Source organism: Aythya ferina (genome assembly GCF_964211825.1).
Source record: "Aythya ferina genome assembly, chromosome: 13".
Lineage (NCBI taxonomy): Eukaryota > Metazoa > Chordata > Aves > Anseriformes > Anatidae > Aythya > Aythya ferina.
In genome coordinates, this window is record NC_140311.1 from 6,360,472 (window position 1) to 6,378,935 (window position 18,464).

General features: G+C 54.7%; 1 protein-coding gene across 2 annotated transcripts in view; it reads right to left on the reverse strand.

Annotated features, from left to right (window-relative positions):
* PCDH19 (protocadherin 19) overlaps positions 1-16,322 on the reverse strand; it is a 57,226-nt gene extending 40,904 nt beyond the window's left edge. For both annotated transcript variants that reach the window (XM_084534066.1, XM_084534065.1), the window contains exons 1-2: positions 13,877-16,322; positions 10,513-10,840 (exon numbers count right to left, since the gene is read on the reverse strand). In XM_084534066.1, coding sequence (XP_084390192.1) covers positions 10,513-10,840; positions 13,877-16,017 — 2,469 coding nt within the window. In that variant the 5' untranslated portion in view covers positions 16,018-16,322. The remainder of the gene's footprint in view (positions 1-10,512; positions 10,841-13,876) is intronic.
* Positions 16,323-18,464: the final 2,142 nt, after the last annotated feature.

The window sequence follows — 18,464 nt, forward strand, 5'->3', positions numbered from 1 at the left end:
ATCCCTGATAATTGCTAGTCTAGTTTACTGGGCTTCTGTGATAATAATAATTAGTGCTACTGTACAAAAGGTCGTGCTAAACAGTTTATGAATGATGCGTTTCGCATGGTGATTACATGAGTCACCGGCGCCCAGCGAACGTACACAGCCGCGCTTCCTACGTGGCCAGACGTGATGGGGCGGCAGCACGCACAGCAGGCAGAGGGGAGTGGGCTAAAGTGACGGGGTCAGAGGCAATTTTAGGGCCCTACTGCCAAAATGGCAGAAGTATCCGATACGGATGGGGTAAGGACAGAGGCAGCGAGCTCACGGATAATGCAGGATAGATGTCAGCTCCACGGAGATCTGTGAAATCACCCCCTTTGGGAAAAATTCTGATTAAATGCCACCTACGAGCTTTATCGACCATCCCTTGTTACCTACCTCAAGGGACACGTGCATGCAAAGAGGGTCTTCATCTTCAAGTGTTTGCCCGCTGCAGCACCGTCCTCCCACCTGAACTCGTGGGCGCCGGAGGAGAGCACCGCGCACACACCTCAAAGCCGCCGCCGCGCTCACTGCCACCATCAGTGGGGCGAGCGATCGCCCTGTCACACGTGGCAGGTTATGCCTCCAGACTGCAGGCAGCAAGGCCAGGCGAGCGCTTAAAGTGCCGTTATGGTGTGAAAAGCAAATATGCAGAAATGACACCTCGGCTCTCAACAAATCTGTTCCCTGAGCATCTCCAAGCGCTGCATGGGTTTTCATCGCGTTAACCCCAGGAGCCAGCACAGCCCAGGGGAGAGGGGCCGAGTCCTCGCCTGCTAAACTGAAGCCCAGTTAGCACGTCTTCCTTTTGGGGGAGGACAGAAGTCGGGTCCCCAGAAGGATCTTGGTGCTACAGGCTGTGGCCCGGCTCGCTGCGCTCATCACTCGCAGCCAAAAGCACGTGCTAGAAAACAAGGGGCTTTTGTCAGAGTGACGAGGAGAAATTACAGAAACCTGATGCTGAGCAGAACCTTCCCTGAGTTTTCCCATGTGAAGTCTGCAGCTTGGTTCAATATGTTAGTGCCTAATGAAGGTTTCCCCCATATTCTGCAGGGTATAATCATTCTCCTCCTAACGAGCATGTGTTAATGGCATATTAATGCTGACAACATCTAACTGTGGAGAACAAGAGAAGAACATACTCCAAAACTCGTTTCAAACACAGGACTTCATTGCGGGCTATGCAGGCCGCAGCCCAGGGGCGCACCTCAGCCAAAATGCCCTATTACCCCCCAAAGCTAGGACACCACCAGTGCAGGGCAAGAAGGCAGCAGGACCGGAGAGGAACCATCTGCAAACTCTTGGAAAAGCCTTTTGCTGGGCAGGCAGGTCTGGATGCTGTTTTGAGCCAACAGCCATGCGATTTTGTTTAGTAAATGTCACTGAAGCTGGGTCCATGGAGAGCATCCAGATGTGAATCTGACGACAACGAGCTGGGGAGGGAGCAGGTGAGTGGAGGCAGGTGAGTCCCAAACCCGGGAGGCTGACAGCCTCCCACCCACCGGGGTGCCGGGTTTGCCAGACAGAGTTTGCACGAGCTCTGATGCATGAAAGGAACACGCATAAAATGGGTGCTTCTCTGGCTTTTCTCCTTCATTAGTGTTTCATCCCCATTCAGAAGAGCAACATCCGAGCGCTGCAACACCAGCCTGGTTATTTTCCATGAGACTGTCCAGCGCTGCTCAACATCCACACACCACCTATATCATCCAGGCATGCAAGCCGCTGGGCCCTATACATCACCGCAAAACACAGACAGCTCCCAAAAAGTGCCATTAATCTGCTCTGCCGGTGCGCTGCCCGCACCAAACGCTGCAGGAAGAGGCAAAAACCTAATTCTGCAATTGTTAAACTCCTGTGTGCTCACACCACTGCATACATTTAGATTTCCAGATCGATAATCGATGCTGGAATCAATAGCAGGGAATTTAGCTACATTATAAAAACAGTAAAATCAGCCAATAGTGAGAAATGACTATTGAGTCCTGTGTTTTCTGTACTCACTTAGTCTAATAATGGTGAATGATATTTTCCAAGTACATTATTCAGCAATAAAAACGCAGAATTATTTGATCTCTTTCTAACCTTTATGATTCTAAGCACTCCTTTTGACCCAGATTGAATGAGGCAACATCTGCAGAGCCTTTCACAAAATTGTACTCTGCATGCACTATTGTAGGTCCGCTGCCAAAGATAAATGTTATTATTTTAAAACCATCATCCTACTAATAGATGAGCAAACGCACAACATTAGCATAGCCCGCAGATCTCTAGCACTGGTGAGAAAATGCCAGAGGGTTTTTGCTTAATGGAATTTTACATACCTGACTTAGTATGGGTTAATGCAATCCACCAACACAGGAATTTTAAAACCTGCCCTGTGGCATACACCTGCCTTTACAAAAGATGGTGTAATCCGACAAGCTCCACATCCCCGTGAGAACGACGAAGGATTCCCGTCCAGATCTCCTGTGGCCAACGGGACGTGGAGACAAAGACCTGGTCTGCGCAGCTCCGGCAGACACAGCCTGCTCTCGACGCCAGGCAGTATTTATCGTGCTTAATGAGGGAGCCTTGCTGGGGATCACCTCGCCGTGCTGAGCGCTTCCATCGGAGGGCGCGGGGCGAGCCGTCGAGCACAGGGAGCGCGACACGGGATGCGTGCGGCTCCACGGCTGCTTCAGAGCCTTTGCCAGCCTGTGGAGGGGACGGGAACCAACTGCGATGCTGGGTTAAACAGGGACTCACTTCCAGGCTAGGTAATAATCACTTGTCCAGCTGACACAAGCCATTACTTCACTCCAAATTTAGACTGGAAGCCAGACCGAGACACTGAAGTGATGACACCGCAGCCTCCTCTCCAGCTCATCTTCCAACCAGTGCCACATGCAAGCGTTGCCCAAACAGGAACAGCAAAATTTGGCCCAAAGTGTGGCTGGGGACGTCGGCTTCAGTGTCTCCTTGCTGAGGCCTGGAGATGCTCCTGGGGAAGGCAGGAGGCTGGCTGGGAGCTGGCACCAGAAGGGATCGAGGACATGGTCTGTGCCCAGCAGCCCTGCACTCTGTCGGTGAGGGCAGCACTTCGTGGAGAGCACCCCGCACACCACGAATGCCGAGCATGCTCTAATTTGAATTATAATTACACTTATAAGCACACAGATTACAACTATTTATGCTACAAATAAGACCATCCTGTATTTTAATTAACAGAAAATGATTGGAACTCAACTATAGCCTCTGCTGGGAACAATATCTAATCATTTATTTAAGCGAGGCTGTGCACAGCCCCATATGCAACCTGGCCGGGCAGCAGTAGCTGGCACGGCTGCTGACACCCTGTACTTTATATATATAAAAATATAGATATGAACCTTTAAGGGCAGCACCAATGCCTCCAGGAGAAGGCAGGAAGAAAGAAAGGGAGGGTTGGAAGGTGGAAAAGCACTTTTGCCACTGGGACGCTCCATTGTATTGAAAGCAGCTCCATCCCAACATGACACTGACAATGCGATGCTCGGGGGCCTGAGATGCGTTGTGCTGCAAGTTGTTGTGTCACAGTAAGGGGCAAAGGGAATCGCAAGACCTACGACATCGCCGAGCAGCATCGCCGGCCCTGCAGCGAAGCAACATTTCAGCAACATTTTGCCCTTTGGGTTTGGAAGGCAAAGCAGGCAGCACCGGAGTGAATTCCCAAGCCGAAATACATTGGCTGATCATCAGGACAAATCAGAAGGGCAGAAACCACTACTGACCGTCCCCGTGCAACCGCGGAATAATTTCCCAGAGGAGAAGCTTCATCCCTGGAGGGGCTCAGAGCTGTGTCTGGGCAGTTCCCGGGGGAGGCAGGAGGCACGGCCCTGCAGCAGCGGGGCAGGAGAAGGGAGCCCTCCGGGGACAAGCCCAGCTCCGTACATCCAGGGCACATCTGGCTGAAGGTAGGAGAGAGGGCCTGGAAGGGCACCTGGCTGAGGGCTTTCTGCAACTCCAGCCCCTCAGGAGGGGCTTCAGGAGGTGGCAGCTGACAAATACAGCTCTTCAAGGAGCCGAGCAGATGTGCGTGAGGTTACCCAAAGGAGATGCGCGCCTGGCCTCAAATATTCCTTTGCATGCATGTGCTTTATGCAAAATAAATTACAGAAAGAAACCACAGAGTTCATGTCGCTCGATACAACAAGAGCTAATTTGGAAGCTACTATACATAAGGCTATAAATAGCATGCAAGACCACCCTTTCGATATAATTACTTACTGTAAGTCTTTTCTAATTTAAGGGAAAAGTCTTATCTACCATGTAAGTATACTCACAGGACCTTTTTTTACAGACTCAACAAGTAAAAGTTATGCATCAGAAATATGCAGCCAATTCAAAATTACTAGCAGCCAAACGAGCTGAGCTGCTACACTTTTGGTAAAAGTGAATCATAACACCCAAACAAATAGCATAGAAAAAAATGGTGTATATATATATATATAGCTATATGACAAAATAGATAGTTATTTACATAATTATGTACAATATTTAAATCTGTACACTTCACATACTTACACAGATACATAGCGTATAGCACCTAAGATAAAATAAACCATCTCTAGTATGGAAATACGATGACAAAAGCACTTCCATTCTGAGCGCTCTGGGTCCTGGCATCAGAGGAGAGGAGCTTGGCTTTCACACACAGCTGCTGGCACCACACCATGCCCTGACCCCATTTCCCCATGGACCCCACGGCAAATGCCCCCAGTCCCACGCGGTGCCCCCGGTGCAGGAGCAGAGCCGTGCTGAAGCCAATGCTTGCTGGAGACCTGGTGCGGGAAGCGTGCAGCCAGTGCAAGCCCTTGTTCAACATGAATGGGAGCTGGGGTATTTATCTCTGTTGCAAGGTATTCAGGCAAATTTTTCAACACGGAGAGCTGGAAGCGATTACAGAAGGTGCATAATTCGGATCGGCTGACCTCAGAGCGGAAAAAGACTCCGCTCGTTTCCACTGCATCACCCCTGAGCTGTGAGAGGTCAGGGAGCGCCGATGACGCACGGTGTCCACAACACCCCGACACCTCCCCGGTGGCCACCGCGAGCTCTTGGGAGGCTCTGGGTGCCCATCCGAAGGTGCCATGGGGGTGGTGGCACTGGGTGCCCCCACATCATGGCACTGCGGAGACCCGGCGGAGACAGCCGCGGGTGCCACCAGCCACCCGCCACCTGCCCCGCCACCACCTGCAAGGATCGCCAGAGCTGTCCTGCAGTTTCTTGGTGAAACCCAGGCAGCTCTTGGCTACCCCCAGCACCAGAGAGGGGAAAAAGAGCGGCAGGCTCAAGCTGAAAGCATCCCTGGTCTTCGCCGGGCTCCTGGAGAAGAAAGGCTGCCGTTAGCTACCAGACAGAGATGCTCACGCGCGAGAAGGCAGACGCGCTAATTAGAGACGTGACCCGTGCTTGCACATCTCGGTGCAAATCAGAGACCAAAAAAAGTGCTGAGTTACAGTGACCTCCCAAGGAGAAAACAAGACTGGCAACGTTTGCTGCGAAGGCAGTCTTCCGACTAGTTGAACATCATTGCTGATAATGCTTTAATTATTATCTCTACTTAAAATAAGCCTTATTTCAACAGTCCGGCATGTCTCAACGCTGCAAACTTTCTCCGGGTCGGAAATTATCTCTTTTTTTTCTTTCGTTCTACACACAGTATTACTGAGAAGCAAGCCAAATCCCTTCCAATTATGTATCATGACGTTTCCCTAGTGTTACACTAAAGCAAGGCCCTTCACTTATAAATGGCATGGTTTATAACAAATTGTCTGTTATACCAGACAGAAACTGATTTCCTCAAACCGAGCATATTAAAGTGAGTACATTCATTCTGGTTGTAACACACAAAATGTGATTATAACAGACACTTTTGGGGCTTTTTAAGGCTAGCAGAGAAGAGGAGGATAAGCTGGAGGGGAAGAAAGAATTGACAAGTAGAGAAATGACAGAGAAAGAGGAACAGCCACGCTGATTTCATTTCTTACAAAACAAAAATCTTTGTATGTTGTCGAAATGTGCTTTAGTTAACACTGCGAGATAGCCAGAGCAAAAACTGCCTGTGCTGCCTGAAACGAAAATTGCTCTATTGTGCTTAGAAAACCATTTCCTATGGTGAGGAGAACGCTTTCCAGGTAGTAAAAAGCATATCTGAAACCACCGGGGCCTTATCCTGCAACTGTTGCTCACTCAAATAATCCCTACTGCTACAGGGAGCCCGGGCGAAATCAGTGTGAGTGAGGATTATGCAGGAGTGTATCGAGGTTGGGGGATTAGGCCAGGATTACCACTAAAACCAGTAATTCCCCATCTTACTGCCGGTGGCTGCCAGCGCAGGAGGCAGTGGTTGCAACCTGGCGGCACCCACACACCACAGGGCATTTGCAACCCCCAGGGGACCACGTGGAGCAGGGGGATCACGCCGTGCCTGTGGGATGCTCCCTGCACCCATGGGATGCTCCCCAAGCCGGGGCAGCCCCCGACACTAGGGTGGTGTTTCCTGAAGCGGTGCCCTCTGAGAGAAAAGTGGGGTGTGAGACCGGCTGCGGCAGCACAGTGCAGCTGTTGCACACACACCGCTTTCTTTTCAAGTTGAAATCTGGGCATGCAAGTGTTACCCAAGGGTGGCCGTTCTGCATGCAAATTGTGTCCCGGGGATCCTAAAACGCTCTGCATTCAGACCGCTCTCCGCACCACCCCAATGCAACGTGCATTTTTATCGAGGAAGCCGCCTAATGGCTCCTATTAATTTTGATTTTTAATCTCCTGGTATACAACTCCCAGCAATATGCATGCAAAACCCGACAACAAGCCCTTTCGGTTTCAAAGCTGACTTCTCCTCGGGCTCAGCGGGAAGAGAAAAACACTCAGCAGCAGCAAAAGCCCTGCCCGGCAGTGCCCTCTCAGCTCCCCGCCTGCTGCTCTCCGTGCTGCAGCAAAAAACAAGACACAAACCGGGGCCAAGGCCCGTGCTGCCAGCCGTGCTCTGGGGAGCACTCGGTGCCTCCACCACCGCCTGTGGTCGAGGAGATGCTCAAGCACCCTGTCCAGCCCCAGCCGAGCCCACGTAGGGCTGCTGGCACCAGGACGTCCCACGCCAGCTCCTCACATCCTCCTGGCAGCCCTGGCACCGCGCAGCCCGAAAGGGGAAAGCTGTTCGAGGGTCGTCCCGTGCTTTTTTGTGTCCTCGGAGCCAGGCCGAAATCCGCGGCTGTTTAATCCTTTCTGGATTCAGAGGAGGAACACGGGAGCAGAGACGAATCCAATTATCACTGGCACGGTGTGGCCACGGCCCTGCCACCGCGCGTCCCGCTGCCACGGCGCAGGAGACGTCTCCCGAAGAGCAGCTCGCTCCGCAAACAGCCCGTCCTCGGGGACTTTTATTTCAAGGTTCCTGACTGTTAAAGTAAATGAGCCTCACATTAAAGACCAGCTACATACCAAGCCAACGCAAAGCCAGCCTCTGCGAGGACGGTGCTCGTTTTCAGAGGCAATCACTTACTTGCAGACACGAGCATCATATGCTAACTGACACCGCCAGCTACATGTTTACCTCTGTATTTTATCTTTTATCAAGCGATGCTTTGCCTTCCCATCAGCGCGGGAGGAGAAGTCACTCCTAGGTGGAGCGTCAGCGCTATCTCCCTGACACTGACACCTATTAAAGGCTCCCGGGGGATGCGGCGGCCGCCTCGTCACCGGAGGCACTTCCAACCAGCCCCGACAAAGTCCTACCGAAGGCGCTGCGGGGAACGACTTGGCTCTGACGGGGGAAGCTAATCGCTTGCTGCCTTCCTGGAGGCTCTGGAAACTCTGCACTCGGGCCGGCTTTGTATTTATTAAATCATCTGCACCTGGAGGTGTGCACCACTAGCAGACTTCCCAAGGATATAATTACAGCGAGTAGCAACCGCTACCCAAATGACAGAGCGGTGTGGACGCATGGAGGCAATGCTCCAACGGCAGAAGCAGGAGGATTTGGGCGGTGGGATTGCAGGAAGGTGCCCGAGGACCCAGGCCAGCTCCTGCAGAGGAGGTGGACGTATGCTTTGGGCACACCTGAGCAGGTGAAGCAAGCCTCGAGGAGCCTCTGCAGGCTGCACCCGAGATGGAGGTGGTGCACAACAGCCCCCATCTGCCTTCGGGGCTACCTTTGGCAGTTTTTGTGTCACCCTGCATGGTGGGACAGGGTGGTCACTGTGCTCACTGCTGAGCCTCCCGAGGCTGCCCTGGGCACCAAGCAGCCTCACCCTCAGGGGGCACTCGGGTTTCCAGGAGCTGGTTGCATCCACAACACCAACGGGATAACTGCCCTTGCAACAGCTGGAAAACCACAGGGGATTTCCAAACAAAAAAAATAAATAAAGAAAATAATAATCCTTCCCTGAAATAAACATCCCATCAGCTTCCACTTGGGATTTCTCTTCCCCTCACCCCAACCCTGCCCTTTTGTACAGCATCCCCAGAGAGCAAGCCCATGGCCCCAACATGCCATCTCGCAGGAGGCTGCCGTGCCCCAGATTGGCTTCACACCATCAGAGCCACGGGAACCCCTCTCTGTTATCCACCGGGGCTGGGACAAGGCTCCACAAGGGCACCCAGTGTGGAGGGAGCCGGTCTTTGGGCCGAGCTGGGAGGCCTTCAGCTGCCCTCCTGCGCACTCACAGGGCTGCCGGAGGGCGCATTTTTAGCTGACACTCCAGGGCAGCAAAGCGAGGCACTCGTTAGGAGAGACGAATTCATTTCTCCAGGCCAGGTATCAGCACTTCCCATCCTGCCTCAAACGGGCTGGGAGAAGGAAGGGGCAAGCTGGAGGCAGAGGGAAAGGGAAGCGTTCCCCTCCACAAGTGCCCTGGCCCTGCAGTCGGGGCGTGCACAGGGCAGGGGCTCTGGAGCACCACATCCCCCTGGCTCATCATCCCAGCGGCAGCGCATCCCGAACCTAAGGCGTTGCTCAGCAAGGAGCACACCGGAGCATCGGTGGGAATCCCCAAACGATGGTTCCCAGGGAGCAGGCAGCTCCGGGAGCAGCTCTTCTGCTGCGTTTGGCCAGAGACATGCTTAACCCAAACCGCTCCGATTTGTGTGCAAGTCCCTGCCTCTCCCCACCACAGCCTGCTAAGGTCTACGGCTGGGTACTCTCAGGTAGAATCTGCAAGCTCTTATATCCAGGCCATTTCCATCCAGTTATTGCTAGGAAACTCTATCACAGCTTCTGTACCAAGACCAGGAGTCAAAACAGTCTTGAGCCCCCCGCACCAGCACCCTGTCACCACCACTGACCCCGAAGGCACACGGGGGCTCACCCACGGGTGCTGGCTCCATGCTCAGACACTGGTCCAGGTGCTGGCTCAGCCAGCCCCAAGCTGCAGCCTTGTAACACAGCAAGGAGCCCAAAATGCTGGGACAGGAGAGGTTCAGGGCATGGGAGCGAGCTGAAGCCCACCAGCTGCCACGAGGAGCCAGGCAGCCGCCTCCCTGCCGCCGGGGAATTAAAAGCTGCACCTCTGCCTTGAACTGCCGATGCCAACACCGCTGTGTGACCGCTCAGGAGCTGCCTCTGCAGCCTTAGTGGAGGCTAAAATACCAGGGTTTGGGGAGCATTTCAGCACTACGTATGCTGCAAAATCAGGCCTGCCGGCACCGACCGCTTCCAGCAGCCCTGCAGACTCTCGCAGCGGGCCGGGCTCTGCTCTCTATAGCGCAAGGATAAATCTGAAGCAGCTCCACTGTCTTCAGGAGCATCATTTTGCATTTACACCAGCACAGCGAACGCAAAACAGTGCAAGCCATAAATATTTTAGGTGTTTTTTTCAGCTTTGTTATTCCGTTCAAAGAAGGAAACATGACAAACCTTTGATTGTTTTGCTTAATACCAAACAATAATTCAAAGAGAGACAAACAAGCAACATTAAATGATGCCTGTGATGTACAGGAAAGACGATGAATTAGAAGAACCTGATGAGGACAGCGTGGATCACAGCAGCACCCGTACCTGCCTTCATCAGGTACCACACATCCCTAGCACACCAACGCTGGTGTGCATGGTGAGGGGACACAGCCGGGCACACGCCTGCATCCCCAGCGTGACGTGCTGCTGGGATGAGTGATGGCCACCAACGAGACTTCTAAAGACCTCTTGAAAAACTCCTGACCACGTAACAGTCAACACACTCAGAATCCACTCACAGAGCAACCAAGCCCAGCCTGCTCGAGCTCACAGAGAGCCATGCCATGCCAGCATCAACCACCCCAACACCACTGCTGACTTCTGCAGTGTCCAGGGGGTGAAACACCCGCCCGCGACCACCTATCAGGACCAGGCAAACTCGCAAGAAGTGCTCACCCACTCACCCATCCCTCCCACCCGAGCCCCCCGCTCAGCACCCCGTTGCTCCCGCGGCACGCACAGCCCGGCCGGGACGGCGGCGCCGGCACACGCGAGGCCAGGCGGGCGCTCACCTCAGGCAGCGGCATCCCGTTGATGATGAGGTCGGGCTGCTGGGGGCTCTGCCCCGCGAAGGTGTGGTGGTAGATGTGGTTGGAGCCGGCGTTCCTGTTGTTCTGGCTCTCCACGTTGAGGAAGGTGCTCTCGGAGCGGCGGCAGCCCAGCGGCAGGGTCTGCTGGTGGTAGTCGAAGTAGTTGAGGGATGAGGTGAGAGAGGAGCAGCTCACAACGTTCATTTTATCCGTCTCTTCCACATCCCGCGGTACCAGGCGGATATCGTTCTTGCTGATTTTCTTCTTCTTGCTTGATTTCTTCTGATGCCCGTAGGAGTACTCTGCGATTCTAAGGGACAGAAGCAAATGGAACAGCTGAGAGCATCCCAAACTCTGCCCCTGAAAAAAAAACAACACTCAGAAACCCAGAGGGCTTGGCCCCATCTCCATGTAGGTTTCTTAGTCATGCACGTTACGTCACGTTTGGGATCTCGTGGCACGGAATGGTCTTTAGCTTATTTTCATATGTGTAATGTTTTTAGGTCAAACGTGAAAAATAAAGGGAAGGGAAAATGCCTCTGCTTTTCTCTAGTGTTTATAATTGCTGATATTTAGTTACTAGAAGTAAAGTCCAGCCTGCAGAAGAGAAAAATGGAGATGTTAAAATCCATGAACTGAAAAGGGTACCTGCATTCATTTCCATGCGTAATAAGGATTTTAAAAGTGATTTAATTTGGTCCCCGTAATGAAAATTCAAAATGAATAGCGGATTTTTTCCCAGTTCATTTTCCATAGCAGTAAATAAACCAAACCCAGAGCAGCCCTAGCTGGCAAGCTCTACTTTCTCACACTCCAAAGGCTGTTTGTTTATTAATGTTTTATCCAAAGTGCTCGTATTTTGACTATCTCTTGATAATACCTGATAACTTGAAATCTTTTTTCCAACTGTAACCTATTCCTCATTCACCCCCTGACATACACACACCCTTCTGCTGGGAAAGGCTTTCGTCTTCTAGAAATCGGAGAACAACAACTGTGTTTTGCAAAGAGAAATGATCCTTTTTGACCTGTTTTTTTTTTTTGTTTTTTTTTTTTACTGCAAGCTTGTTTTTCTCTGCCTTTCTTCCCCTCTTTGCTTTCCACCTGCCAAAAGAATCAACTGATGAAGTGCCTTGTTTGCCTTCTACAAAACACAGGAGGAAAAAAGTTACCATAAAACACCACAGAGAACATAACGAAAAAATATGACTGCACCTTCCGTTAACTCTGCATGCTCAGCTCAAAGTGACTGTGGCTGCTTTCCATAGGGGCCAATGCAACCCAGCGAATGCCCCACTGATGCATCTGTGCACGCGCAGCGCTAGGCAGCTCAGTATTTCCCAGGGAAGCTGTACCCACAGTCAGAAACACAATTGAAAGCTGGGAGTTTGCCCCTCTTCTTATTATGATAACAGCATTAAATAAAAAAAAAATAAAAATGGAGAGAGAGAAAGAAAAAGAAATCCAATAGCTGCAAAAGAAATAACAGGATGAATAAATAATACCGTTTATCTAGAAAGGCAAATATTGGACAAATATTCTTGTTCCACAAAGCTAATTGTCTGAGCATGAAAATGCCACCAAGTCGAACAGCTCTCTCATATAATCTTATGTGCCTCATAAATTAACACGTTTTATGAAGACTCTCCAGCAGCTGTTGTGAAGAACATTTAAAATAAGGAAATGGTAAGTCTAAATGCACACACAGAACATGGGGAGAGGGTGCCTGACGGCCACAAGGACTGCTGTCTATTACTTCTTTACCTCTGCAGCTGACTTCTCCTGATGAGAATCACGCTGATAACAGCCCGTGCATTCCCCCGAGTGCGTAAATAAATCAGAGGAAGACAGGGATTTCTGTTGTGCCAACAATCTATATGCTGCTGAGTCGTCTAACAATGCTTGATGAAGCTTTAATTGTTTTGTTTACCTAAATGTTTAAGTTTGGCAATGTGAGATCCCAATTATTTCCTGCAGGCATTCATTTTGCTGTCCTTTCTCTATTGACCAATTATTTAATTAAACTGCACTTCATTAATCCCTAAACCATCACAGTAAACCCAGCGCTTATACATATGCGTGAAGCTGTGAGGGGCACCACCACAACTTGATTTTTATACATTCAGCTTCTATTCTTGTTTAATGGGCCGAGCTGGCAAAAAATCTGGTATATTATCTTTCGTTTAAAGCTAGGCATCCCATAATACAGCACAGAGCAAGCTTTATTTGCAGATGATTTTTCCCCCATCATGCAAAAAGGCTTATAAACACACTTCATGTTGTGAAAATGTGGAACTCTTCAGCATTATTTCTGTGTAAATAAAACTTTAAAGACTGCACATCCCCCTGCACTACGAAATTGCCAGGGGCGACGATACGTTTCAAAGGTAGAGCAAAATTAATTTCCATTCCTCCCATCTGAAATGACTCAGTGCTGAAGGAATGGAGAAGTCATGGCTATTTCACTAGTAACAGGATTAAACCATTTATGAGGCATTGCAGCTGCTCTTTTATGGCATCTGATTGATATTCATGTGTGGTTAGCATTTGTCTACTAACTTGTGTAACACAGAGAATAGTAAAAGAGAGACAATAATCGCGGGGCTGTTACATATTCAGGGGCTCCATTTCACATCTTCGCCTTTCATCACCGCCCGGCTCCGGGCGCAGGGATGACCTGCCCTCCTGCGTTTCGGACCGGGAGCCCACAGTCGGCCAGGGCAAAATAACGCAGCGCCGTAAAAATAATTGCTAAAGCCACCGCTCGGAGCCAAACCGGCCGTGCCGTTTCCACCAGCGTCGCGTCCAAGGGAGATGGCAGATCTGGGGGAGCGTTTATTCCCTCGGCCCCCATTCTCAGCTGTGGCCGAGAGCCGCATCCGCGCCACGGATGCACAATGGCTCTTTTGAGGGGAGAAGAAGGGCCGTGGGTCCCCGCTGCTCGCCCCGTGACGGCCGTGCTCCCACTGGGGCCGCCGGGACGTGGGTCCCACAGCCACCCCCGGTCCGCAGGGAACGGGTGTCCCTGGTCCTCCTGCACGGAGCAGGGGGAGCCGGCCCCATGCTCGTCTCTCCAGACACAGCGTGCAGGAGCTAACGCCTGCTGCAACAGATTGTCACGGAGAGAGATCGCAGCCGTCTGCACCTCGGGTGGGTCTCCGTCCGTCTCCCGGAGAAGGACGTTTTAAAGCCTCTCAGGAGCTTTCCCGAGAGGGACAAGTGCCTCACTTCTGTTCCTAAAGCAAATTTAAGCCCCCCGGTACACAACAGCAAATGGAAAAGCAACTGTGCTTGCAAAAATCAAAGCAGACACTGGCAGGCACAGAGAAATAAAGATGTTCTTTACCTGCAGTTATAGGTCCTGATTTCCTTGTTATCCCTTTTGCACTTTACTGCCACGAAGATCATGGTGACAAAAAGAATGGCCGCAATAGACCCCAGGGCAATAATGAAAATGAGGGAGAGGTTAACAGATCCTATGGACTCCTGGGCATCGAGGGCCGGAGACAGGTATATCAAAATCAAGGCTGAAGCCGACAGAGATGTTTTTCCATGGTCATGAGCCACCACAATCAGCTCGTAGGCTGTCTTTGCATTCTCCCCAAAGGCTCTGGTGGTCCTTATCTCTCCATTGACCTGGTCTATCTCAAAAAATCCTCTGTCTCCTTCCACCATTTCGTAGGAAAGTCTGCCATTTTCACCCTCATCATAGTCATCAGCCTTGACCACTGTTACCAAGTAGCCGACCCCCGCGTTCCTGGGGATGTACACCTCCGCAGTCCCGTTGACCAGAGGTGGGGCCGTGATCACGGGCGTGTTGTCATTGACATCCAGGACAATCACCCTGACGGTGGCATTGCTCTGCAGAGAGGGATTACCTCCATCCTTTGCCAAGACCTTGAACTCAAAGGCCTTTGTCTGTTCATGATTGAAGGACCTCAGAGCATAGATATCTCCAGAGTTGGGGTTGATGGAGACATAGGTGAAGACAGGCATGTCCCTGACTTGGGAGGGCACAATCTGATAGGAGACGCTGCCGTTGAGGCCCAGGTCTGGGTCCCTTGCAGAGACTGAGAGGAGGTAGGCCCCTGGGGTGTTGTTCTCCTGCACGATGACCTGGTAATAGGGCTTGGAGAAGTGGGGATGGTTGTCGTTCTCATCGGTGATCTTGACGGTGAAGGACTTGGTGGCCTGTAGAGAGGGTACACCATTGTCCTTGGCCTGGATGGTGAGGTTGTACTGGTCCCTCTGCTCCCGGTCCAGCCGCCCGTCCACCAGGATGGTGGAGAAGCTCTCGTACTCCTGGAGCCGGAAAGGCACGTTGCCCAGGAGCTTGCATTGCACCCGCCCGTTGGCCCCGGAGTCGCGATCCGAGACCCGCACCAGGGCGATGACGTACCCCGGCGGGGCGTTCTCGCTCACCTCCACCAGCTCGCTGTTGACAGAGAGCAGGTTGATGAGGGGCGGGTTGTCATTTGCATCCTGCACGCTGATGGTCACTTTGCAATGGGCAGGGATGGAGTTAGGCCCCAAGTCCTTGGCCTGCACATCCAGCTCGTAGACATGACCCTCCTCGTAGTCAATGGCACCGCTGACCGTGATGAGACCGCTCTGGGGGTCAATCTGGAAGAGCTCCCGGGCTCGCTCAGAGACGTAGCTGTGGAAAGAGTAGAGCACCTGGCCGTTGGTGCCCTCATCCGGGTCAGAGGCGTTGAGGCGGATGACCGGCGTACCCAGCGGAGCGTTTTCGGGCACACTGACGGTGTAGGCCGGCTCCTCAAAGAGCGGGTTGTTGTCATTGGAGTCAATGACGCGGATGCTGAGCTCCACCGTGCCGAAGTTGGGCGGGTCACCACCGTCCAGTGCCGTGATCACATAGCTGTAGTGGGACTGGGTCTCGCGGTCCAGGCTCTTCTCCACCACCAGCTCGGCGAAGCGGGACCCATCTCCCCGCGTCTTGGTCTCCAGCCCAAAGAGGTCGTTGGGGGTGATCTCGTAGCTCTGCACACCAAAGCTGCCCGAGTCCGGGTCGTAGGCACTCTCCAGCGGCACCCGGGTGCCGGGGCTGGCAGTCTCGGAGATTTCCAGCTCGATCTGGTCGGTGGGGAAGCTGGGCGCGTTGTCGTTGAGGTCCTTGATCTCCAGCTTGATCACGCAGATCTCCATGGAGCTGGACATCACCTCCAGCGAGATGACGCACTTGGGGCTCTGCCGGCACAGCAGGTCCCGGTCGATCTTCTGCTTGGTCACCAGCAGCCCGGACCCGGGGCTGATGTCCACCAGGTGGGGGGCCGAGTTGGAGACCACCCGGAAAGCGGTGGGCTGCCGGGGGTCTATCACGAAACCGGCGTCCCGGGCGTCCTTGGCGACGTTGGCGATCACGGTGCCGGCCCGCTGCTCCTCCTCCACCGAGTACTTGAGGTTGACGAGGGCCCCGGCGCCGGCCCACAGCAAGGCGGCCCCCAGCAGCGCCGGGAGAGCCCCCATCGCCGCGCCCGCCCCCGACGGCCGCCGCGCCGCGCCCCGACGGCCGCTGGCTTCAGGGGCCCGCCGCCCTCATGCGGGCAGCGCCCGCCGGGCCGGGCTGGAGCGGAGCGGAGCAGAGCGGAGCGAGGCGGGCAGCGGAGGCGGCGGTACCCCCGCGCCCACGCTCAACGCCGCCCGCTTAAAGCCTCCGAGCCGGCGGCGCCGCGGATGGACCGGGCATGGCGAGGGGCGGCGGGAGCCGGCGAGCGAGCGGGAGCCGTGCTGTGCCGTGCCGAGCCGTGCCGTGCTGAGCCGTGCTGAGCCGAGCCGAGCAGCGCCGAGCCCGCTCCCGCCGGCGCTCGCTGCGGCGGCCGCACGCCACTGCCCGCAGTCCGGAGCGCCGGCGGGCGGCGCGGGGGCGGGCGGCGCGGGGGCGGGCGGTGGCGCGCCGCAGCCAATGAGCGAGAGGGGGCGGGGCTTGAGCGGCGCGCCGCCACCAATGGGGACGCGCCGAGCCGCGCCGCCGGCCGGAGGGGCGGGGCTAAGGGCGGGGCCCGCGGAGCGGCGCGGCCGGGAGCGGAGCGGGGCCGGGGCCGGGGCCCCGCGGCTCCGCGCCCGCCGGCTGCGAGGCTGCGGCCACCGCCGGTGCCCCCCTCGGCATCAGGAGCGCCCGGCGGGCACCGGGCCGGGCACGGGGCACCCCGTGCACCGCCGAGGCCGGGGCATCCCGAGCGGGGAGCGGGGCAGCGCCGCCCCGTCCCGCCGGCACGGCCCCCGGGAGCACTGCGGGGGGGACCCGGCGGCTGTGGCACGGGCAGCGCCCCGCGAGGTGGTTTTTGCAATTCACCGGGGATCGCGGAGTCCCGCTGCGCGGTGCCGCCTCACCGGCACGGACTCAGCCCCGAAGCTTTTAGAGGCGAACTCGCAGCCGAGCCGAGCCCCACGGGGGGGGGGAGGGTGCAAAAAAATAAAATAATAATAAAAAAAGGTTGGGGGGAGGCCGGGTGCCGGCGCTGCCCTGCGGCAAACCGCCTCGGGAGCCCGCGGGTCGATGGCGGCGAGCTGGCGCCCGGCCGGGCAGCGGGGCCGCCGGCCACCGGAGCGGCCGCGGGCCCGTCGGGGCGGCCGCCTCCCCGCGGGGCAGCCCCTGCGGCCGCGCCGTCGGGCCCCGCCGCCCTTCCCAGGCACAAGGGCGCCATCTGGCGGGCGGCGCCGGCAGGAGGCACCCCCTGGTGGGCGCGCCGCGACACCACCCCCAGGGACATCACCAGGGACATCATCCCTTGGGACACCATCTCCAGGGACATCATCCCTAGGGACATCATCCTTTGGGACACCACCCCCAGGGACACCACCCCTAGGGACATCATCCCTTGGGACACCACCCCCAGAGACACCACCCCTAGGGACATCATCCTTTGGGACACCACCCCCAGGGACACCACCCCTAGGGACATCATTCCCAGGGACACCACCCCTAGGGACACCACCCCTAGGGACATCATCCCTTGGGACACCACCCCCTGGGACACCACCCCTTGGGACATCATCCCTAGGGACATCATCACCAGGGACATCATCCCTCGGGACACCACCCCTAGGGACACCACCCCCAGGGACACCACCCCCAGGATATCATCCCTTGGGACACCACCCCCTGGGACACCATCCCCGGGGCACCCGAGGTGGGACTTCCCAGTGGGCTCCCCCCCATGCATGTCGCCAAGGGTTCCCGCAGCCCCCCGGGAGGCAGCAGTGGGGGTCCTGCAGGCAGAAGGGACGCAGCAGGTGGTGGGCACCGGGCAGCTGGTGAAAGCTCCGCTACCACGCTCGCGACATCTTCCTTGGAAAAATTAATTCTGATGACTTGAACTGTGCCATGCAGATTGAAAAGCTGGCTGAAGGATCATAAACAAAGGGTAATTAGAAACAGGGGGAGGTGTTTATGGGGTACTGCAGGGATCTAGGTTAGGTCTGCGCTCATTTAATACCCTCATTAATGACCTGGAAAGAAGGAGTAAACTGCACATTAATGAATTTGGCAGATGATGCTATACTGGGAGGTGCTGTGAGCTCCAGCAAGCATAGAAAATTAACACAAAAGGGCCTAGTGAGATTAGAAACATGGGAAGGAAACAGCAGAAGGAGCTGGGCCCCGGAAAAATGCAAGTGAGGGCATCTGGGAGGCAGAGGTGATGTTTGCCAAGAGCAGGAGGACGACACTGCCCCGCACCACAGCAGCACCAGAGTCGTGCCCCAAGCATGAAGGGGTTGGAGCTGGGTCAGCAAGGGGAGCCTACGAGGCTGCTGAGCATGAGGACAGGAGGGGAGGATCGGCCTCCCAAGGGCGGTGTGGAGGCGCTGGGATGCTCAGGACATGGGGCTGCCTCTGTGCACACGTGTTGGCGGCAGTGCGGAGGAAGGCCACGCAAATGATCAAAGGCACGGAGAGTCTGATATCTGAAGGA